The sequence below is a fragment of the Amphimedon queenslandica genome, unplaced genomic scaffold, assembly GCF_000090795.2.
Source record: "Amphimedon queenslandica unplaced genomic scaffold, v1.1 AMPQUscaffold_13507, whole genome shotgun sequence".
In the NCBI taxonomy this organism is placed as follows: domain Eukaryota; kingdom Metazoa; phylum Porifera; class Demospongiae; order Haplosclerida; family Niphatidae; genus Amphimedon; species Amphimedon queenslandica.
The window spans coordinates 54,384-70,400 of record NW_003546257.1 but is presented as its reverse complement, the minus strand read 5'-3'; the positions used below and the strand labels follow the sequence as shown (position 1 = coordinate 70,400).

The 16,017-nt window shown below is 35.7% G+C and overlaps 6 protein-coding genes and 1 non-coding gene across 7 annotated transcripts; 5 read left to right on the top strand and 2 right to left on the bottom strand.

Moving 5' to 3' along the window:
• The first annotated feature begins 6 nt into the window (after window positions 1-6).
• Window positions 7-4,511, top strand: LOC100633923 (uncharacterized). The gene is made up of 17 exons (XM_020008706.1): window positions 7-877; window positions 964-1,070; window positions 1,123-1,219; window positions 1,280-1,508; window positions 1,606-1,716; window positions 1,956-2,135; window positions 2,596-2,774; window positions 2,826-2,933; window positions 3,026-3,154; window positions 3,208-3,276; window positions 3,352-3,440; window positions 3,494-3,579; window positions 3,629-3,686; window positions 3,742-3,975; window positions 4,073-4,160; window positions 4,224-4,301; window positions 4,347-4,511. Exons 1-17 carry the CDS (start codon window positions 29-31, stop codon window positions 4,404-4,406), a joined length of 2,751 nt encoding a protein of 916 aa, XP_019864265.1. The 5' UTR covers window positions 7-28; the 3' UTR covers window positions 4,407-4,511.
• A 2,525-nt stretch (window positions 4,512-7,036) lies between these two features.
• LOC105316571 (mitochondrial amidoxime-reducing component 1-like) lies at window positions 7,037-8,945 on the bottom strand. The gene is made up of 6 exons (XM_011411566.2): window positions 8,679-8,945; window positions 8,140-8,328; window positions 7,729-7,900; window positions 7,509-7,649; window positions 7,398-7,462; window positions 7,037-7,295 (listed from the first exon to the last, which is right to left on the bottom strand). The coding sequence occupies exons 1-6, from the start codon at window positions 8,921-8,923 to the stop codon at window positions 7,085-7,087; spliced, it is 1,023 nt and encodes a 340-aa protein (XP_011409868.1). The 5' UTR covers window positions 8,924-8,945; the 3' UTR covers window positions 7,037-7,084.
• Window positions 8,946-8,949: 4 nt separating this feature from the next.
• LOC100633795 (probable inactive tRNA-specific adenosine deaminase-like protein 3) lies at window positions 8,950-11,049 on the top strand. Its single transcript, XM_011411565.2, has 7 exons — window positions 8,950-9,033; window positions 9,081-9,135; window positions 9,191-9,258; window positions 9,447-9,615; window positions 9,661-9,770; window positions 10,511-10,817; window positions 10,870-11,049. Exons 1-7 carry the CDS (start codon window positions 8,976-8,978, stop codon window positions 11,042-11,044), a joined length of 942 nt encoding a protein of 313 aa, XP_011409867.2. The 5' UTR covers window positions 8,950-8,975; the 3' UTR covers window positions 11,045-11,049.
• Window positions 9,284-9,355, top strand: Trnae-uuc (transfer RNA glutamic acid (anticodon UUC)). The gene has a single exon. It is a non-coding gene; the product is annotated as a tRNA-Glu (tRNA).
• On the top strand, window positions 11,040-12,234 carry LOC105316570 (uncharacterized). The gene is made up of 4 exons (XM_020008705.1): window positions 11,040-11,131; window positions 11,175-11,712; window positions 11,796-12,080; window positions 12,131-12,234. Exons 1-4 carry the CDS (start codon window positions 11,095-11,097, stop codon window positions 12,201-12,203), a joined length of 933 nt encoding a protein of 310 aa, XP_019864264.1. The 5' UTR covers window positions 11,040-11,094; the 3' UTR covers window positions 12,204-12,234.
• Window positions 12,235-12,336: 102 nt separating this feature from the next.
• LOC105316569 (acyl-CoA thioesterase 2-like) lies at window positions 12,337-13,571 on the top strand (the record flags this gene model as incomplete). The annotated part of the gene is made up of 3 exons (XM_020008691.1): window positions 12,337-12,845; window positions 12,973-13,236; window positions 13,295-13,571. Coding segments are annotated over 3 exons (852 nt in total), but the record flags the coding sequence as incomplete, so codon positions are not given.
• Window positions 13,504-16,001, bottom strand: LOC100633667 (histone acetyltransferase KAT5-like). Its single transcript, XM_020008704.1, has 10 exons — window positions 15,909-16,001; window positions 15,686-15,755; window positions 15,546-15,617; window positions 15,176-15,429; window positions 14,743-15,009; window positions 14,551-14,640; window positions 14,368-14,508; window positions 14,226-14,319; window positions 13,944-14,106; window positions 13,504-13,849 (listed from the first exon to the last, which is right to left on the bottom strand). The coding sequence occupies exons 1-10, from the start codon at window positions 15,966-15,968 to the stop codon at window positions 13,633-13,635; spliced, it is 1,428 nt and encodes a 475-aa protein (XP_019864263.1). The 5' UTR covers window positions 15,969-16,001; the 3' UTR covers window positions 13,504-13,632.
• Between the last annotated feature and the right edge of the window lie 16 nt (window positions 16,002-16,017).

The following is a 16,017-nucleotide window of genomic DNA, read 5'->3' as shown; positions in this document are numbered from 1 at the left end:
GCCTAGCAACAAAACTTAACGAGGCAGCATGTCTAGCATAAGCAGCTTCCTGGGCTCAAAGTCCTTTTTGGAGTCCAGCACCCTCAGCTCGGACATATTTGGGACAGATGCGAGCCTAAGGATGAGTCTGGAAGTCAAACAGTACATAAAGAAGATTAGCAATTGGTACAAAGGCTGGCATAGATGGCAAAGGAGGATTGTGATATGTCGCATGGTGGAGCATTGTTCTACGCCTCATCTCCAGATCCTCTCTACTTCACTGGAGCCAGTCCTCCATCTTGACTTTGCCAACTCTCTCAACCCGCTAATGGCTGCACTACATCAGGAGGGCTCTCATTTATTCAAGATCCAGCGAGCAGCAGTCATTAGGGACTCAGCTGACGTAAAGAAACAGCGGCCCAAGCCTCCAATACAGGAAAAGACTAAAGAGATGATAATGGGCAGCTCTCGTAAAATGGCACTCTCTCGCTTGACTCCAAAGAAAGAGAAGCCAGCTCCGCCTCATGTGAAAGCAGGAGAGGCCATGTTCAATAAAGAAATGAACTCAACTGGTGCAAGAAAAGTTAAAGAAAAACAGCAGACCCAGGTCTTCTTTCCAGCCCTTCCTCTCTCGCACACGAAACACAAGCCCTCGCCTGCTTCGTCTGATAAAGGGCATCACTTTACTTCTCTTCCTCCGATAGAGAGAAAGTTTAACTCGGTACCAAACATTACTGTAGTTAATTCGAGACATGGAGGGAAAATAAAACCAGCTAGACATCATCCACGGGCTATCACTCTTCAGCACACCAAAGACTTGAGCTCACAGCAAGAGCACTGGATATATCAGAAGAAGAGGCTGGAAGCATTCAAACTCCAACTCAACATGATATCTGAGGTAAAGAATCTAAGACTTATGAATGACATGCATGTACATGTATTGCTTGAAGTTATGAGTTTGCTTTTTATGTTAATTTATAATAGTGGATGACTGAGAGTGGCCATCAAGATATCTCTTATTTGCTGTTGGAGCTGATCAAATTGTGCGATGAGGAGTTGCTTGGTTACTTGGTCCAATGTGTTTATCAGAAGTGAGAATCAGAGTTTATTTATCACCTATTATGACTTGTACTCTTAATATAGACTTCAAGCACACATTGGTCTTAACAGCTTCCCTGATCACATCCTGCTCAAAATATTCTCTTTCCTAGATGCTCCTAATCTCTGCAAATGTGCCCTGGTGAGCCTTATATCTATATTTTATTTATGTATATGCATCTACATGTACATCTATACTTAGGTATGTCATAGATGGTATAATCTTACCAGCAAGCAGGAGCTATGGAGAGGTCAAGTTGCTGCACTAGGCTATAGGGAGAATATTGGTAACCTGGTGAGATCCATTGAAGCTGTCAGAAACTATATTGATGGCTCTACTCCGAGGCCACGCGTTGTGATAGACTGGAAGAGAGCTTATAGGGATCTCCTGAAACTAATGTCAAGAATCAAAACAATAGTTATCAATAAAAGTAATACCAATACTTAATATATTTAATATTATACACATACATTTAAGCTGTACTGTGTACTTTTAAGTAATGAATATGATTGTCATTTTTCTTTTAGCAATGGCAGTACTTGAGCAAGAAAAGGAAAAGAAGGAAGAGATGATATTAAGGAGTCTCACTCCAGCTCAGCTGAGGGCTACAATGACGCTACGAGAAATGCTTGAAATCGGTACATAAATTAAATATAACTATTATACTTGTATGTACATTGTATGTTGTTGTATTATCATTTAACAATTGAGCTTACGATCCCAATAACCAGCTATGTGTAAATGCAATTCACTATTTTAATCAAGATTCCATCTGATTGTAATACTGCATTGTACCTTATTAATACCTGCCCATTTTGTAGTCATGTGTGTACATTCATGCTTATATTGTTAATGTATCAATTTGTCTCTTTATCAGCTCGCTTTGCTAGCGGAGTAAGTGGGAAGTCGTCCCGGGAAATCTTGCTCTCTGCTCCAGAGAGCACCATCACTCAGTGGAGGAGGGAAAAGAGGGAGAGACTAGAGATGGAGGCAAAATTGAGTTTTTCAGCCATTGTGGCAGGAAATAAGTCTATAGAGAGCAGCGCAACAGATAAAGGTATTTTTAGTTCCAAAAATGAATACTTATAGTGTGTGTACTAATATTAGCTGAATTAGCAAGGTTGGTGAAAGTGTTAAATTTTAAGAGTGTTATAATGGCATTTTTTCAGAAATTAATCAGCCCATTTTATGGACATCATTAAAATTACTAAGAAAGTGTTATTAATTGTCACATATTTTGTGACAATGGAACTAATGGGTTTTGCTTGTCACGGATTTCGTGACAATGGAACTAATGGGTTTTTGCTTGTCATAGATTTCATGACAATGGAACCAATGGGTTTTGCTTGTCACGGATTTCGTGACAATGGAACTAATGGGTTTTTGCTTGTCACGGATTTCATGACAATGGAACATTGCATGTTCTTAACATTGCATAAGAAGTTTGAGTGAATTTGTTTAAAATTGGCAATAGTACTTTATAATTGACCTCATGTCTAATTTTATGTACACTGTAGATATTCGTGTAACGTGTACTACAACTACCTTAAGTGATGAATCCTATTACTATGATACTTATGATCCTGGCAAGATGTCGCCAGTATTGACACAAAGAAACTCTAAGAAGAAGATCCCACTCAATGTCATACCACTGGTTGAGTGTGCAACAGACATAAGACCTACTGTCCCTTCCCTGGTAAGAAGAAAGAGCCTTATTCTCTAATACTATTACTACTTCATACTTTAGCCTAATCCTGACGGGATTGAGAGCCTCATACTAGCTGGTTATCTCTCCCCAAAGGACAGGCCAAGGCCTGGACGAGTAAAAGGACTCTCCTTTGTGGATAGAATAGCTGTAAGTGATTCAATATTAATAATAGTAGCATTCTAGCTAGTAGGTATGTTCTTGGTATAGCTTATGATGTGCATTTTGTTTTATGTTGATAGCCTCTGGGTACATCAGTATTGTGTGTCCAATGTGATGAGAGGAAGATAGTTGCTGGCTGTGCTGATAGGCTCATTAGGATCTATGATATTAGGAGTGGTCGCTTTGTAGCTTTACTGGAAGGACATACTGTAAGAAGAAAACAAACAAATTATCATATGACAACATGTACACATACTTGTAGGGTAGTGTCCAGTGTGTACAATTTGATGAGAATAAGATAGTCTCTGGCTCGTGGGACACAAACTGCATTGTGAGTGTGTACATGTACTAAACTCACATCAAGACTAATATACATGTATGTACATCTATAATTATGAGTATGTAGGTTTGGGATGCTATTCATTTCGTGGCATTAAAGACATTAGGAGGTCATACGGACTGTGTCTCGTGTCTTCAGTTTCATGAAACTATACTGTAAGATTGAGACAATGTAATAAATGTATACATGTATGTTCATGTATATATAGTGTGACTGGTTCTCATGATCAAACATTGAAGATTTGGGACACGCCTTCCTGGCTGTGTTTAAGGACAATCTCAAATGCCCACTCACGTAAGACACTTTAATTAAAATAATTATAATCTACACACTCCTTATATAGAACCAATTACTTGTTTATTTTTCAATGGACTCACAATAATTAGTGGATCAGAAGACAGGTATGAGTACAATTATTTTATTTATTGTCACACAATTGTCGTCTTTGTTTTCTAGCAATGTAAATTTCTGGAATGTCCATACAGCTGAGAATCTCGGTTCCCTAGAGCACTATAATGGAGTCACGTCTTTGAAACTCTCAAAGCTTCTCTTGGTGACTGCTTGCATTGATGGAATGATATATTTATGGAACGTCACTACTCATGGACTGCTCATGCAGTGGAGTCTAGAGTCTGACATCATAATTGTTGATATTTGCGTTGACAGAGGGAAAGTATATGCTGCTGCCAGGTAATAATTTGGCATTAAAACACATTCAATTTCTTCTATTAAGTTTGCTTAGTTTTGAAATGTAATTTTATATATATTTTTTTAATTGGTATTTTAGTGATGGAGTGATTCATGAATGGGATATAGCTACAGGTGCTTGTGTCAGAATGTTAAAAGGACACTGTAGACCATTGACAGCATTATGGGTCAGTAATAAATACAGAAATATCTGTTAGTATGAGCATTTTTCTTATACATGATACATGTAGGTTGGAAATTATAAAATTGTCAGTGCTGCTGAAGATCAAAGCCTTTGTGTCTGGCAACCAGAGAAACCGCCTGTTCAAGTAAGTATTTATTGGATTGTATACTAATGTATTCATATCTTACAGGGGGAAGAGGGAATTGAGAAATTCTATTCATTTGTTCCAGTAAAAACTGTCATGTTGTAAGAGACGATTCTTGTACATTATGACTAATTATTGTCAATTCATCAATTTAAATTATTGCAATTAAATTATATAATACTGTGATCTTTGATTAATGATTAATTTAAACTTGTAGTTGCTTATACTGCAAAGCATGCATACAACGGTATCTGAATTTCAGCAGTGAAGTAGTACTGCTTGTACAATAATTGTTCGTAGAATTTACACACATCTGCTGGTAATTTATTTTTGTATTGCACTTGATGTGTTATTCATCTACACTACACAGCTAGAGATAGTGTAACAACTTGTTATTCATTGGTCCCTAGACTGATCTCTGATTTCTCCTTATGGATACCAGTCTTTTAGCCCTACAAAACCTTTTAGATACAATTTCCACTGTATCCAAAGATGTATCGACTGAGATTGCCAGGAGACCACACCAGATGACACAAATTAGGGCCATGTTTGTTCGTCTAGATGCTTATTATGGAAAAGTCTATTATCTAGCAAAGTACATTTGTGACGAGGAGGAGTACTTGATACAGGCTGTAGAGGAAGGCAAGGCAGAGGATATTCAAGAATTTCTTGGGCAAGTAGCTGCCAAGGCAGAAATTTGTGAGAAAGACCTGGATAATCTTATTGAATGCCTTAAAAAAACTCTTCTGCAGCAAGATGGAGACCTCAAGAGGAAAGAAGATGCACAGTCAACAAAAATAATTGGTATTGGTACATCTATAATTGGAGTTATAATACTAACAGGGTTTGGACTACTTGCAATAAGTTCTAAAGGAGACACTAGAAATCTTGGTTTTAAAGGATTCGTTGCTGCTCTTGCAGTTACCTCAGCTGGGATTTTTGTTGCCATAAAAGGATCTTCAACAAAATCCAGCAATCAAGATGATCACTATTGTACTTTATTTGCCATCGATGAAATAAAATCATTCTTTAGTCAAAGTGAGAGTAAGCTTTGTACAGCTAAGAATCGTCTAAAGTCAGCAACAAATCTCATTCAACCTCAGTTGCAAGACAGTCGATCTGTCAAGAGTTCGCTTGTTCAGGACATAAGAGGTATAACAGAGAGTGCTCGCTCTTTGAAAGAATATTGTGAAGAGTTTAAGGATACAAGTAATCTTGAACATTTCATTTCATACTTCACAAGCAAAAAACACAACACTATGTAGCCAGTGATATGCATTTAGTTAGTTTATGTTATTTGAACTGAAATGAATGCAATTGTCATAATTATTGTTTTTGTATAAACTTTGTCAGTCATTTGTCATCATTACAAGAGCACTTACTCAGCAGTAATGAATTAAATTGTTGAAATATGTAAATAAACATGTAGCAGTTATAAAAGCTGAGATTAATAATAGACAAAATATTTAGATATTAAAATTTTGATAAAATTAAAAAATAGCCGCTATTATAATTATTTCAATAAAATTAATTATTAAAATTCCATTTGGTCATATGACCCGGCTAAGCAAGCCACTACTCATGATGTTGGTAAACTAATTATTCATGACATCATTCTTCATATATGTCACTCTGCTCAATTAGCAAATTACTCTGAAGATCATACTTGCTTATGCAGCAAACTTTAAAAGCAGAATAGAGCTAATATCACGAGTCCTGCTACTATTTAGTACACCTATGTGGTTAGTGTTGTCTGTTTTATCATTTTTCCCACCCACTTTAAGAGTAAGCCTTGACTTTGCTTGTTTTGGGCATGGATCTACAACTTCAGTGTGATTCACTTAAGCCTATTGAGGAAATTTCAGTTGAAAATCTTGCTGAAAAAGTCACTGCATAACTAAGAATTACAATCCAAGCACTCCCAGATACTTTAGAGTTTCAAAATACCAGCAGTGGTCCACATGACCAAAAAGTAACTGAAGCCGTTCAAGAAGCTCAAAAAGCAGTCGACTCATCTTTCATAATTGCAAAGGATTATGTCAGCAAGGTTCACTTACTTGCCAAGTACATATGTGATGAAGAACCATACACAATCAAAGCAATTGAGGAAGGTAATGCAGAAGAGTTCAAGGACTACCTTGAAGAAGTATTAGAAAGGTTGAAAAGATGTCAAAGCAATTTTGAAGCATCTATAACATTTATTGATAATAACACCAAAGAGTTAGATAAACAAAAAGAACAAGTTGAAGAAAGAAAAGCAATTCCTACATCAGGAGGAGCAACACTAGCTGCTGCTTTAGGATTAACAAGTAGATTGACTACAGGGCACTGTGAGAGAGCACTCAAAGCAATTGAAGAAATGAAATCTAATCTCCAGAAAATTGAAGAATCATTAAAAACTGTAAATGCAGCATTGATGGCAGAAATTGATCATAATTATACAGATATATCTGATTCTAAGCTTAAAAAGCTTAGCGAAAATAGGGGAGTAGTCAAACGAGCTCTAAAAGCAAAGGTAAAAGAAGTAACAGAAGGAACAAATCGTTTAAAAGAGTACTATCAACCTCTCAATGAGTCAAAAAACCATAAGGAATTTATACAGAGGATTGCATCTACATCTTAAGATTAATGCCCTCAGTCCTAAACTAATTGGAATTAGTTTGAGCAACATTTTAGTGTAGTTAGTTTTGTCATTTGCCATAACATTAATAACTATTAATAATTTTTGTTAAGTTAAATAATCTTATTCTTTTATTTGTTTTTAATATAAATTATTGCACAAATTATTGCTTAATGTACACTCTATCACCAACTTTAATGTTACCAGGTGCAATGATACCATAGTCAGCTCCAAACAGAGGGCCACCTCCTGCATAGCGGCTGTTCTCTACTCCATACACTTGCTCATAGCTCCTGTATGTACGGAGGGTTTTCAATGGCTCTCCATCAGAAGACTTGACTCCTAACTCTTGATCTACTGTTGTCACTACACATCTAAACAAAAAATATCATTAATATATTACTATTATTATACAAAGACATTTATAATAGTCAATTGTTATAGAAATAAATATACATTAATAATGTTGTACTGACCTTTGACCTGGTGTTATTCCACGAAGTATGCAGCTGTCTCCTATTTTAATCTCTGACCAACAATCCTACAAGTATATTAATATTATATAAAATAAAGTGGTACAGACTAACCTCTTCATGAGGTGGACAGCCAGAAATGATGATGTTGGGCCTGAAACGAGTCATAGGAACAGGTTGAGCTAGTTTGGCATTGAGTTTGTTCAGAGACGACTGAGAAGCAATGAAAACTGGAGCAAACTGAGCAAAACTAGTCTAAAAAAATAACAAATAATAAAATAAACTAAACTATTAATAAAAATAAATTCTGCTAATAATATAATTATTATTATACTTCATCTTTTGGCTGGCAGATATCAGAGTATTTATGATGATCAACTAGTTTCCTTGGCTTTTGATCAGGTGACATGTACTTAATCCTGCATCCCTCAATACCAGTTAGACGAGATATCCAGTCAGCAGCTGCATCACCAACATCATACGCTTCACCAGTCATGTTAAACAATCTAAAAATATGATACATTATTTCTCCGCCATTTTCCAAAAATTTGCTTCAAAATTTGTGCTTTAATGTTGTGTTGAAAAAATTGAGGAACTTAAATTTACACCTTGTTTTTATCTTGTGGTGCTAATAAGGTGTGAACAAGCTTACACAAATTTCACAAGAGCATTCATCATTAAAATATTAAAGATAATTTTAAATCTACAATTCACATGTTAGGTTTGACTTATTATTGTTACTTACTGGACACTAGACACTGGAGCAGGATTATCTGCTGATGGTGGTTCAATTGTTATTGCTTCCATTCCAGGCGCATTAAGAACCAGTGTTGGATTCTTTCCATTCTCTTCTACCAAAGGAAGTACCGTTGCTAAAACTGGAGCCTTGCTCTGATAGACTATCCTGCCATCTTTATCCGTCACCACCCAACATCTATAAATATAATAGGTGGGCAGAAAAATTCAGAGAGAAATATAATGATTATTAAAAATATGCATAGTGGGCCATTACAAGCTAAATTTTATAGTAGTAATTTTTATAACCAAAAACAATGGGTTATAGTACAGCGTCTTGGGCCAAATTTAGGCAAAAATGAAAAGGTGAGAATTTTCCATTTTTATAATTTTTCTGATACACATACATTTTGTAAGTAGTTTGAGCTCATTCCAATCAAAATTAGATTTTTTTTAAATTTTTAAAGTTGCTCCAAAATTGGGCCAACTAATTTAACAAATCATAGCCATTATAGATCTATAGATTGTAGTTGTACTTTACTGCTATACCTGTCATTCTTAAAGCCTCTGGCAAGACATTCAATCTCATTCACTTCCAATCTGTGAGCAGACTTCAATGGATACAACCACAATTGCTCCACAATGGCCACAGGCATTGTAAAATCTTCAGGTCGACTTGCTCTGCTTCTCTTCCTCCTGGAGCAGTACCAGTAGGTTACAGCAGCTAATCCTGCAGCTCCTACAGCAGCAACTGTTCCAATTATTATCCAAGACTGCTTACTCAGTGATGACATGTTTTTCTATAGGTGTGGCTACCAGCCTACCACCAAATTATCATAGGGAATAATGGAAGGCAAGTTTGAGGCTGTGCTTCACGATGATTATTACAAAGATATTGAGTTGTGTGGGTCTAGTTGATTTTTTGCTTATTTTTAATTTATTTGTACACAGGCTGGTTTAGTTGTGGTTTAATTGCTGATAAAAAGGAAGCTGCACAAATTATAAAGTAAATAATCAGTGTTTGTGGTAGGTAGAGCCTAATTGTAATGTTTTTCATTCAGAAAATTAGCAATTTCACATCCAATGTCAAATTATTTGCATTTGAAACGAGTCAAACAATTTAATGATGGTAAGTCAGTTCGCTTTTAGTTGTATCCCATATGGTCTAGCGGTTAGGATTCCTGGTTTTCACCCAGGCGGCCCGGGTTCGACTCCCGGTATGGGAACACCTTATCTTTTTATTCTTTTTTTTTTTTTTTGCATTTTTGGCTTTTATTTTTTTATTCTTTTTTGCATTTTTGGCTTTTATTTTTACAGAATTACATGTACTTATAAAAAGGGTAGAAGATAATGAAGATTCCATGCTTTTTATTGAAGGCATCACACAAATTTATACTATTCAGGTTCCTCTTAAAAAACCACTTACTCGAAAGCAATTTATTGAGTCTCAAAAATTCTGGAATTGCCACTTTTTTGAAGATAAAAAGTAATAATTGTTTGATTTATTGCTAATAAAAATTTTTTGCACAAGGTTAGAGAAATATGTGGCTGGATTAATGTTTACGTCAGAAGAAATAGAAAGACATAAATGCTACATGAAACTTGCTCAAGATGAAGCAACAAAGATTATGTCACCAGCAGGTATGTGATAATGGACATTAGAAAAAGGATCATATAGTTATGTATTAACGATGTTTAAATCTTGACAAATAAGGCAACTTTAAAAATAGAAATCAAGCTGATAACATTATAAGGACATGTATATGTAATAATAAAATGAAGAATTCTTTTTTAGCAAGAGTACATATTACTCTTGTTTTTAGCCATTTTTAATAATCCTGTAGTTTTTTAAGGAATCTAAAAATTCGTAAAAATTCAAATTTTATCGGAGTCAACTCAAATTTAAAACACAGAATAAAAACATGTATATGTATCAGAAAAAATTATAAAAATTGAGAATTTTCATTTTTTCATTTTTGGCGAAATTTGGCCAATGACCCTGTACTATAGTACAGGGACTTTGGCCTGATTTTGGAGTAATTTTAAAAATTCATAAAAAATCCAATTTTAATCGAAATGAGCTCAAATTTTCTACATAACATAAAAACTTTTGTATGCATCAGGAAAAAATATAAAAATTGAAATTTTTCTCCTTTTCATTTTTGGCAAAATTTGGCCAAAATCCCTGTACTATAGTACAGGGATTTTGGCCTGATTTTGGAGCAACTTTAAAAATTTGTAAAAATTAAATTTTGATCAAAATGAGTTCAAACATGTTGCATGTATGATATATTAGAAAAACTACAATTATTATGCGCTAGTATTCATGTAATATTACCAAATGTCTGAATGTCTGATGAAAATAATGATACCTACTATAGGTGGACTTATCGTTGATCCTGAACAGGATATCATACTTGCTAGAGGCTATACTAATACAAAATGGCACCCTCTCCAACATGCAGTCATGAAATGCATTGATGAGGTTGCAAGACTACAAGGAGGTGGAGCCTGGAATGAACCTGCAGCTGTGAATAGAACTAGTGATGATAAAAGAAGAATATCAGTAGATATTGATGGTACTGCTGTAGAGCAAGAGTCTGGAGCTCCTGTTGAAAAAAGAAGCAAAATTGAAAGTTATTTATGTACAAAGTATGACCTCTATACCACACATGAGCCATGTATTATGTGAGTTGATTGCTGCAATGAAATAATGATGATACCAATGTATCTGTTGTAGGTGCTCAATGGCTCTTGTTCATTCAAGGATAGGAAGAGTTTTTTACATTCATCCGGATCCTTTTGCAGGCGGGATAGGGTCTAGGGTAAAGATTCACTGCAGAACTAACATTAATCATCATTTTGAAGTATTTAGAATGCATGACTTTGATAAAAAAGATCTGTATAATGAGTAATGACAGCAATTTATTGTAAAAATAATTAGATTTACACTCCACCCATAATCATGGAGAGGTTGTCAGAGGTTTCTTTTATCCTCCGTGGTAAGTCTCTCTTTATTTATTGCTGATATTAAATAGCATTCAGAGCTAGGTAATGATGCATTTGAATCCATTGGGTCTACTCATTTACCCGGATTTACTGGAATTGTGTTTGGTGGTCACATCCTTTCCTTGGCAGTCAAAGCTGCAGCTCTGACATTGAGCCATTCCTCTAGTGATCGTAAACTGGTTAGACTCATTGATGCAGTCCATTCCTCGTTCATTAGACCTGTTAAAGTTGCTGCTAGTGTCACGTATAAGGTGTACAATAAGAAGGATGGTGCCCTATTCTCTCATCGCAGTGTATCAGCACTACAAGAAGGGAAATTAGTTTTTACTTGTTTTGTGTCATTCAAGTCAGTCACAGGAAATAATCAAACTGGAAAGGTAATTTACAATAATCAAGAAAAGCCATCAGTTCCTGGACCAGGTCATCCCGAATGTTTGTCTCCTGAACAAATAAGATTTCATGACTTAAAAAATTTTCCATTTCAAGTTTATTTTGCCTCTCCAAGTGAATGGCGTAGAAAAGATTGGGACCCAAAAGATCCAGGAGCTGTTTCCCCAGTACCTATGAGAGCCAGGTTAGCTTTATATCAGGGATGAGGTGGTTTGAAAATACCACTGACAGCTAAATTTACACACAATGTTCGTCTTTTAATAATAGGCTACCTGTATGGATGAAATCAAAGCAACCAGTACAAAGAGTTCCAAGCTACGAAACTAATCAAAATAATAATCGTCTTGCTATACTTCTTGCATCCGACTATGAATTTGGAAGATTGATAGAAATTGCCGATCCATATTTGTCATGGGATAAATTTGCAACACTTAATGTTAGCCTGTGGTTTGAGGATACTGATGTTAACATTGATCAATGGCACCTCTTTGATATGAAGCTTCTATCTGCAACAAAATGGGCAAGCAATGCAACATTGTTATGCATGTCAAAGTAATTTTAAAACACTCTATTGTAGTCATTATTTATTTATTGTTTTGTAGAATATTTCAGAAGGATGGTGCTCTTGTCGCTACTGCTGTGCAACAAGGATGCTTCATATTTTCAAAATTATAAAAAAACTAAACGATGATGATATTTTTTAGTTTTAGATCAAGATAATTAAAGTTTATAAACCTTATTAAAACCTCGCCCTTATCATGGATGATGCCTTAAGTTTGGAAGGTAATGATTTTTTTTTACTAAAAATCTAACTCTATTGGTTTTTATAGTCATTGGTCCGGATTTATATGAGAACATACCTCCATCAAGATCTCGACCATCAGTCTATGGCGGTCACACAGTCTCTGTAGCAATTAAAGCAGCACTGCTGACATTGAGCCAAGAGTCTGCATCTGATAAAGTTATCAATTCAGTCCAATCTTCATTTGTAAGACCAGTTAGACCACTAACTAGTGTCACGTATAAGGTGTACAATAAGAAGGATGGTGCCCTATTCTCTCATCGCAGTGTATCAGCAGTACAAGAAGGGAAATTAGTTTTTACTTGTTTAGTGTCATTCAAATCAGCCACTGGAGACAGTCAAACTGGAAAGCTGATTTACAATAATCAAGAAAAGCCATCAATTCCTGGACCAGATCATCCTGATTATATCTTGAGTAAAAATCATGAGTCGTATCCTATCATTGTCAAGTTATTATGGCCACATAAAAACGAAGCAGGTCTACCTACTTTACCAACTTTACCAAAGGTACCAAGGTAAGGAATGTATCTAGTCCATGACCACAGTCATCAGAGTCATTCTTGTATATTTATAGTGGGGGGGGGGGGTAAATCCTGTTTTCCAGCTCAAAGATTGCATTCCACTTACTTTGTGTTTCAATAGGAGCTGCGCGTGGATTAAACCAAAGAAGGCTGTCACATCTCAAGATCAAAATGACAACAGAATTTGGATATTATACGAATCAGATACAATATTATCGTCACAAATCCTCCCACAATTCCCGGACGTTAAATTCACATTCTATACATCACTGGATCACAGTGTATGGTTCAGTGACTCTCCTTACAAGATTGACGCTAATGATTGGTATCTTTACGACGCCTGTTGCTTATCCTCTAATTCTCATACAAGTCTTAACACATTGAGGTAGAATTAATGAAATGTACCGTTTTATAAATTAATGCTTTATTTTTTTATTTTTCAGAGTATATAGTAAGGATGGTGAATTGGTAGCTACTGCAGTCCAGCAAGCATATATACAAACAGCTACAGCTAAACTATAGAATTAGCCAGGCGAATTTAAACATTGAGGGGGGCGAGCATGACATTTTTTGAAATTTCAATGATAAAACTTGCTGCAGTGATAGTGCTTATTGTAGAATCATTATTGCTTTGCTTTGCTTAAAATCATTATTATTGTCAATAAAATCATTATTATTATTATTATTGTTAAATAACAATTTGGTATATGAAAGTAAAAAGCCACTTTTAGCTATATAAGTTAAAAGCAAATGGCTACTGGGAGTTATGACTCTCTTTCAGTCACCACTTCCCCCTCCTACTCCAATCCTTTGGTGTCCATTGTATGCACTTTGGATCAATGCGTATTTTCCTCTTTGCCATCGAGCGCTCGTGATGCTCCAGTATTTCATTAGAGAGACTGATGACGTACTGTCCCTTGTAGTAATGGATGAGGTTGTGATACTGAAGAGTAGACGTGACGTCATCTTTACGTATACTTGTCTGTTCACAGAGCTCACTGAGAAAATAAAAAAAGAGCTAAGATGAAATGAAGCATACAAAAGACGCACTGTACAATGCATTGAAGTGTAAATGAACCACAAAATCCTCACTTGATTGTCACAAAAGGTATCGTCTCGTCTTCTTGGTTCTTCATGTTGATCAAGACTTCAAGTAGTGTCTGAGTCCAGTAGCTCCGATATGACAAGAGACCAAGATCTGAGAGCGGCTTCTCGGGTGAACCAGTTTTACCCTCAATCTTTGAGAGCTCATAACCTAAAGAAAATAAATTAAACCAGTGATGTACATGCACACAAAAAACATGCACCATTTAAAAATTGTTATGTAAATGAGACATTTATGTGTACATGTAATTTTGCATACATGCTTCTTACTAAATTCTATCAGTAATTTCCCGTAGCCTTTTCTCTGGTAGCAAGGCAATGTAAGAATACAAGCAACATTGTAATCTTCTGAACTCTCTTTCTCCTATTCATGTAGACATTTTAAAACAGATACAATCCTTCTCTTGATTACTTTAGAAAAGTAGCCCACTATATGAAACCCATGCTCATCATACTCTGTCATTATATAGAACAGGAACGGGTCTGTGTCATAGTACAGTGTCTTGTGGTCCAAAAATAACTTCGCAAGCAGACACAAATTTTGAGAGTAAGCCTACCAAATTTAACGGGCAACCCAGTAAAAATGAATCATTACTTTGTTTTTCCGACCATCAATCTCAAAAAAAGAGATTGTGTCTTTTCTGTATATTTCATTTCCAGGAGGATGGAAGATATTACACTTTGTCTGTGGTAATAAAGAATACACTTTATATATAGCTTTACAGCAAAACGTACAAAACAATAATGTTATGCATACTCAATTCATTCTATTGTACAATAATCTTACTCTGTGTCTTGCAAGACATGTCAAGCTCTTCATGTATTTAAGACAAAACTCACACAAATAAATAACCGGCTCTGTAGTGAGCTCTTGAGGATAGGGAGAGAAGTACCACGGCTTTATCCTGTGCCTTCCCAACTCGAGCATCTCAATATTCTTCATTCTCGTGACAACGTCGTCACTCGCGTGAGTTCCTATTGGTCGATGCATGCTACCAGTTTGAGGAGGGAGCTGAGCTGGACTGGATTCACCTCCAACTGGCTCAGAGGAATTCTAAAAATAGAAAGAAATAGAGGGGGCATTAGTGAAATAAAATAATCGGTCACTATCACTATACTTTAGGAACAAAAATTAATACTGGTGACAAGGGAAAGAAGTATAGTTTGTGAAAGAGAGTAAGAGAGACATACAGAACAAATAACAAAGAGACAACACTAACATCATTCTCATTCTTCCTCTTCCTTCCCAAAGCTACCGAGGACCTTCTACTGCTACTAATGACAGTCTCTCCGGAGGACGGAAGTGGAGAGCTTGCTCCAGATATAGTTACATCAGGCGACACTGCCCGTGATGTGTTCTTAATGAGAGCAGCTGCTGCAGTGGAGGTCTGGGACTTTGACTCTTTACGAGGTAATTGTATGTGATCGATGTCAAGTTTATCTGCAGTAACCCATTCGTCCAGCCTCTTATTGTCTATAAATAAATAAAAATCAACTCAAATTTCATTAGAATACTTCTGATTTAAACAAAGGTTCGAATATGGATATTACAATCACAAAATTCGTATTAAAATTTTATAAATTACTTACAGCTATTGTAATGGACATAGAACCTCCACTGACCGTTAGAGTCACATTTCTTACTAATTATCTCGGCCATTGCTAAAAATGGCAAAAATAAATTATCCCAATTAAAGCACACACTATTCTAATTAAAGCACATTACTTACGCCATTCCTCTTCGTCCATTGTTTCTGATCTCAAGCACACCGGCAGTTGACATCCTTCAAATATACAATCCTGTTAATGATAGTAGATATCATGGAGCACTATATGTATAGTGTATGTACATGCATGGCTATAAAAAGATGGTTCATATTTGATCAATAAGCTTAAATCTGATATAATAAAAAGTGAGGTATTCTTTCACTCAAATTAATAAGGCAGGCTTACATATGGAGAGATAGAAGCTGAAGAATCACCATTAGTAACAGAACTCTCTCTAGACGCCATTTTTAAAATAGGAGGGGCTTAAATTTAAGTAGCCACGCCCTTTGTAATT

Excerpts from the sequence above, each read along its gene's own strand:
- LOC100633923 (XM_020008706.1), top strand. The coding sequence starts at position 29 with ATGTCTAGCATAAGCAGCTTCCTGGGCTCAAAGTCCTTTTTGGAGTCC. Across the intron at positions 1,220-1,279 it reads ATCTCTGCAAATGTGCCCTG|GTATGTCATAGATGGTATAA; the intron begins GTGAGCCTTATA and ends ATCTATACTTAG. Across the intron at positions 4,161-4,223 it reads GACCATTGACAGCATTATGG|GTTGGAAATTATAAAATTGT; the intron begins GTCAGTAATAAA and ends TGATACATGTAG.
- LOC105316571 (XM_011411566.2), bottom strand. The coding sequence starts at position 8,923 with ATGTCATCACTGAGTAAGCAGTCTTGGATAATAATTGGAACAGTTGCT. Across the intron at positions 7,650-7,728 it reads TCTGCCAGCCAAAAGATGAA|ACTAGTTTTGCTCAGTTTGC; the intron begins GTATAATAATAA and ends TTATTTTTTTAG. Across the intron at positions 7,296-7,397 it reads GGAATAACACCAGGTCAAAG|ATGTGTAGTGACAACAGTAG; the intron begins GTCAGTACAACA and ends TTTTTTGTTTAG.
- LOC100633795 (XM_011411565.2), top strand. The coding sequence starts at position 8,976 with ATGGAAGGCAAGTTTGAGGCTGTGCTTCACGATGATTATTACAAAGAT. Across the intron at positions 9,616-9,660 it reads CACTTTTTTGAAGATAAAAA|GTTAGAGAAATATGTGGCTG; the intron begins GTAATAATTGTT and ends TTTTTGCACAAG. Across the intron at positions 10,818-10,869 it reads ACACATGAGCCATGTATTAT|GTGCTCAATGGCTCTTGTTC; the intron begins GTGAGTTGATTG and ends TATCTGTTGTAG.
- LOC105316570 (XM_020008705.1), top strand. The coding sequence starts at position 11,095 with ATGGAGAGGTTGTCAGAGGTTTCTTTTATCCTCCGTG. Across the intron at positions 11,132-11,174 it reads GGTTTCTTTTATCCTCCGTG|AGCTAGGTAATGATGCATTT; the intron begins GTAAGTCTCTCT and ends AATAGCATTCAG. Across the intron at positions 12,081-12,130 it reads ACATTGTTATGCATGTCAAA|AATATTTCAGAAGGATGGTG; the intron begins GTAATTTTAAAA and ends ATTGTTTTGTAG.
- LOC100633667 (XM_020008704.1), bottom strand. The coding sequence starts at position 15,968 with ATGGCGTCTAGAGAGAGTTCTGTTACTAATGGTGATTCTTCAGCTTCT. Across the intron at positions 15,010-15,175 it reads AGAGGAAGAATGAGAATGAT|AATTCCTCTGAGCCAGTTGG; the intron begins GTTAGTGTTGTC and ends TTCTATTTTTAG. Across the intron at positions 13,850-13,943 it reads ATACCTTTTGTGACAATCAA|TGAGCTCTGTGAACAGACAA; the intron begins GTGAGGATTTTG and ends TTATTTTCTCAG.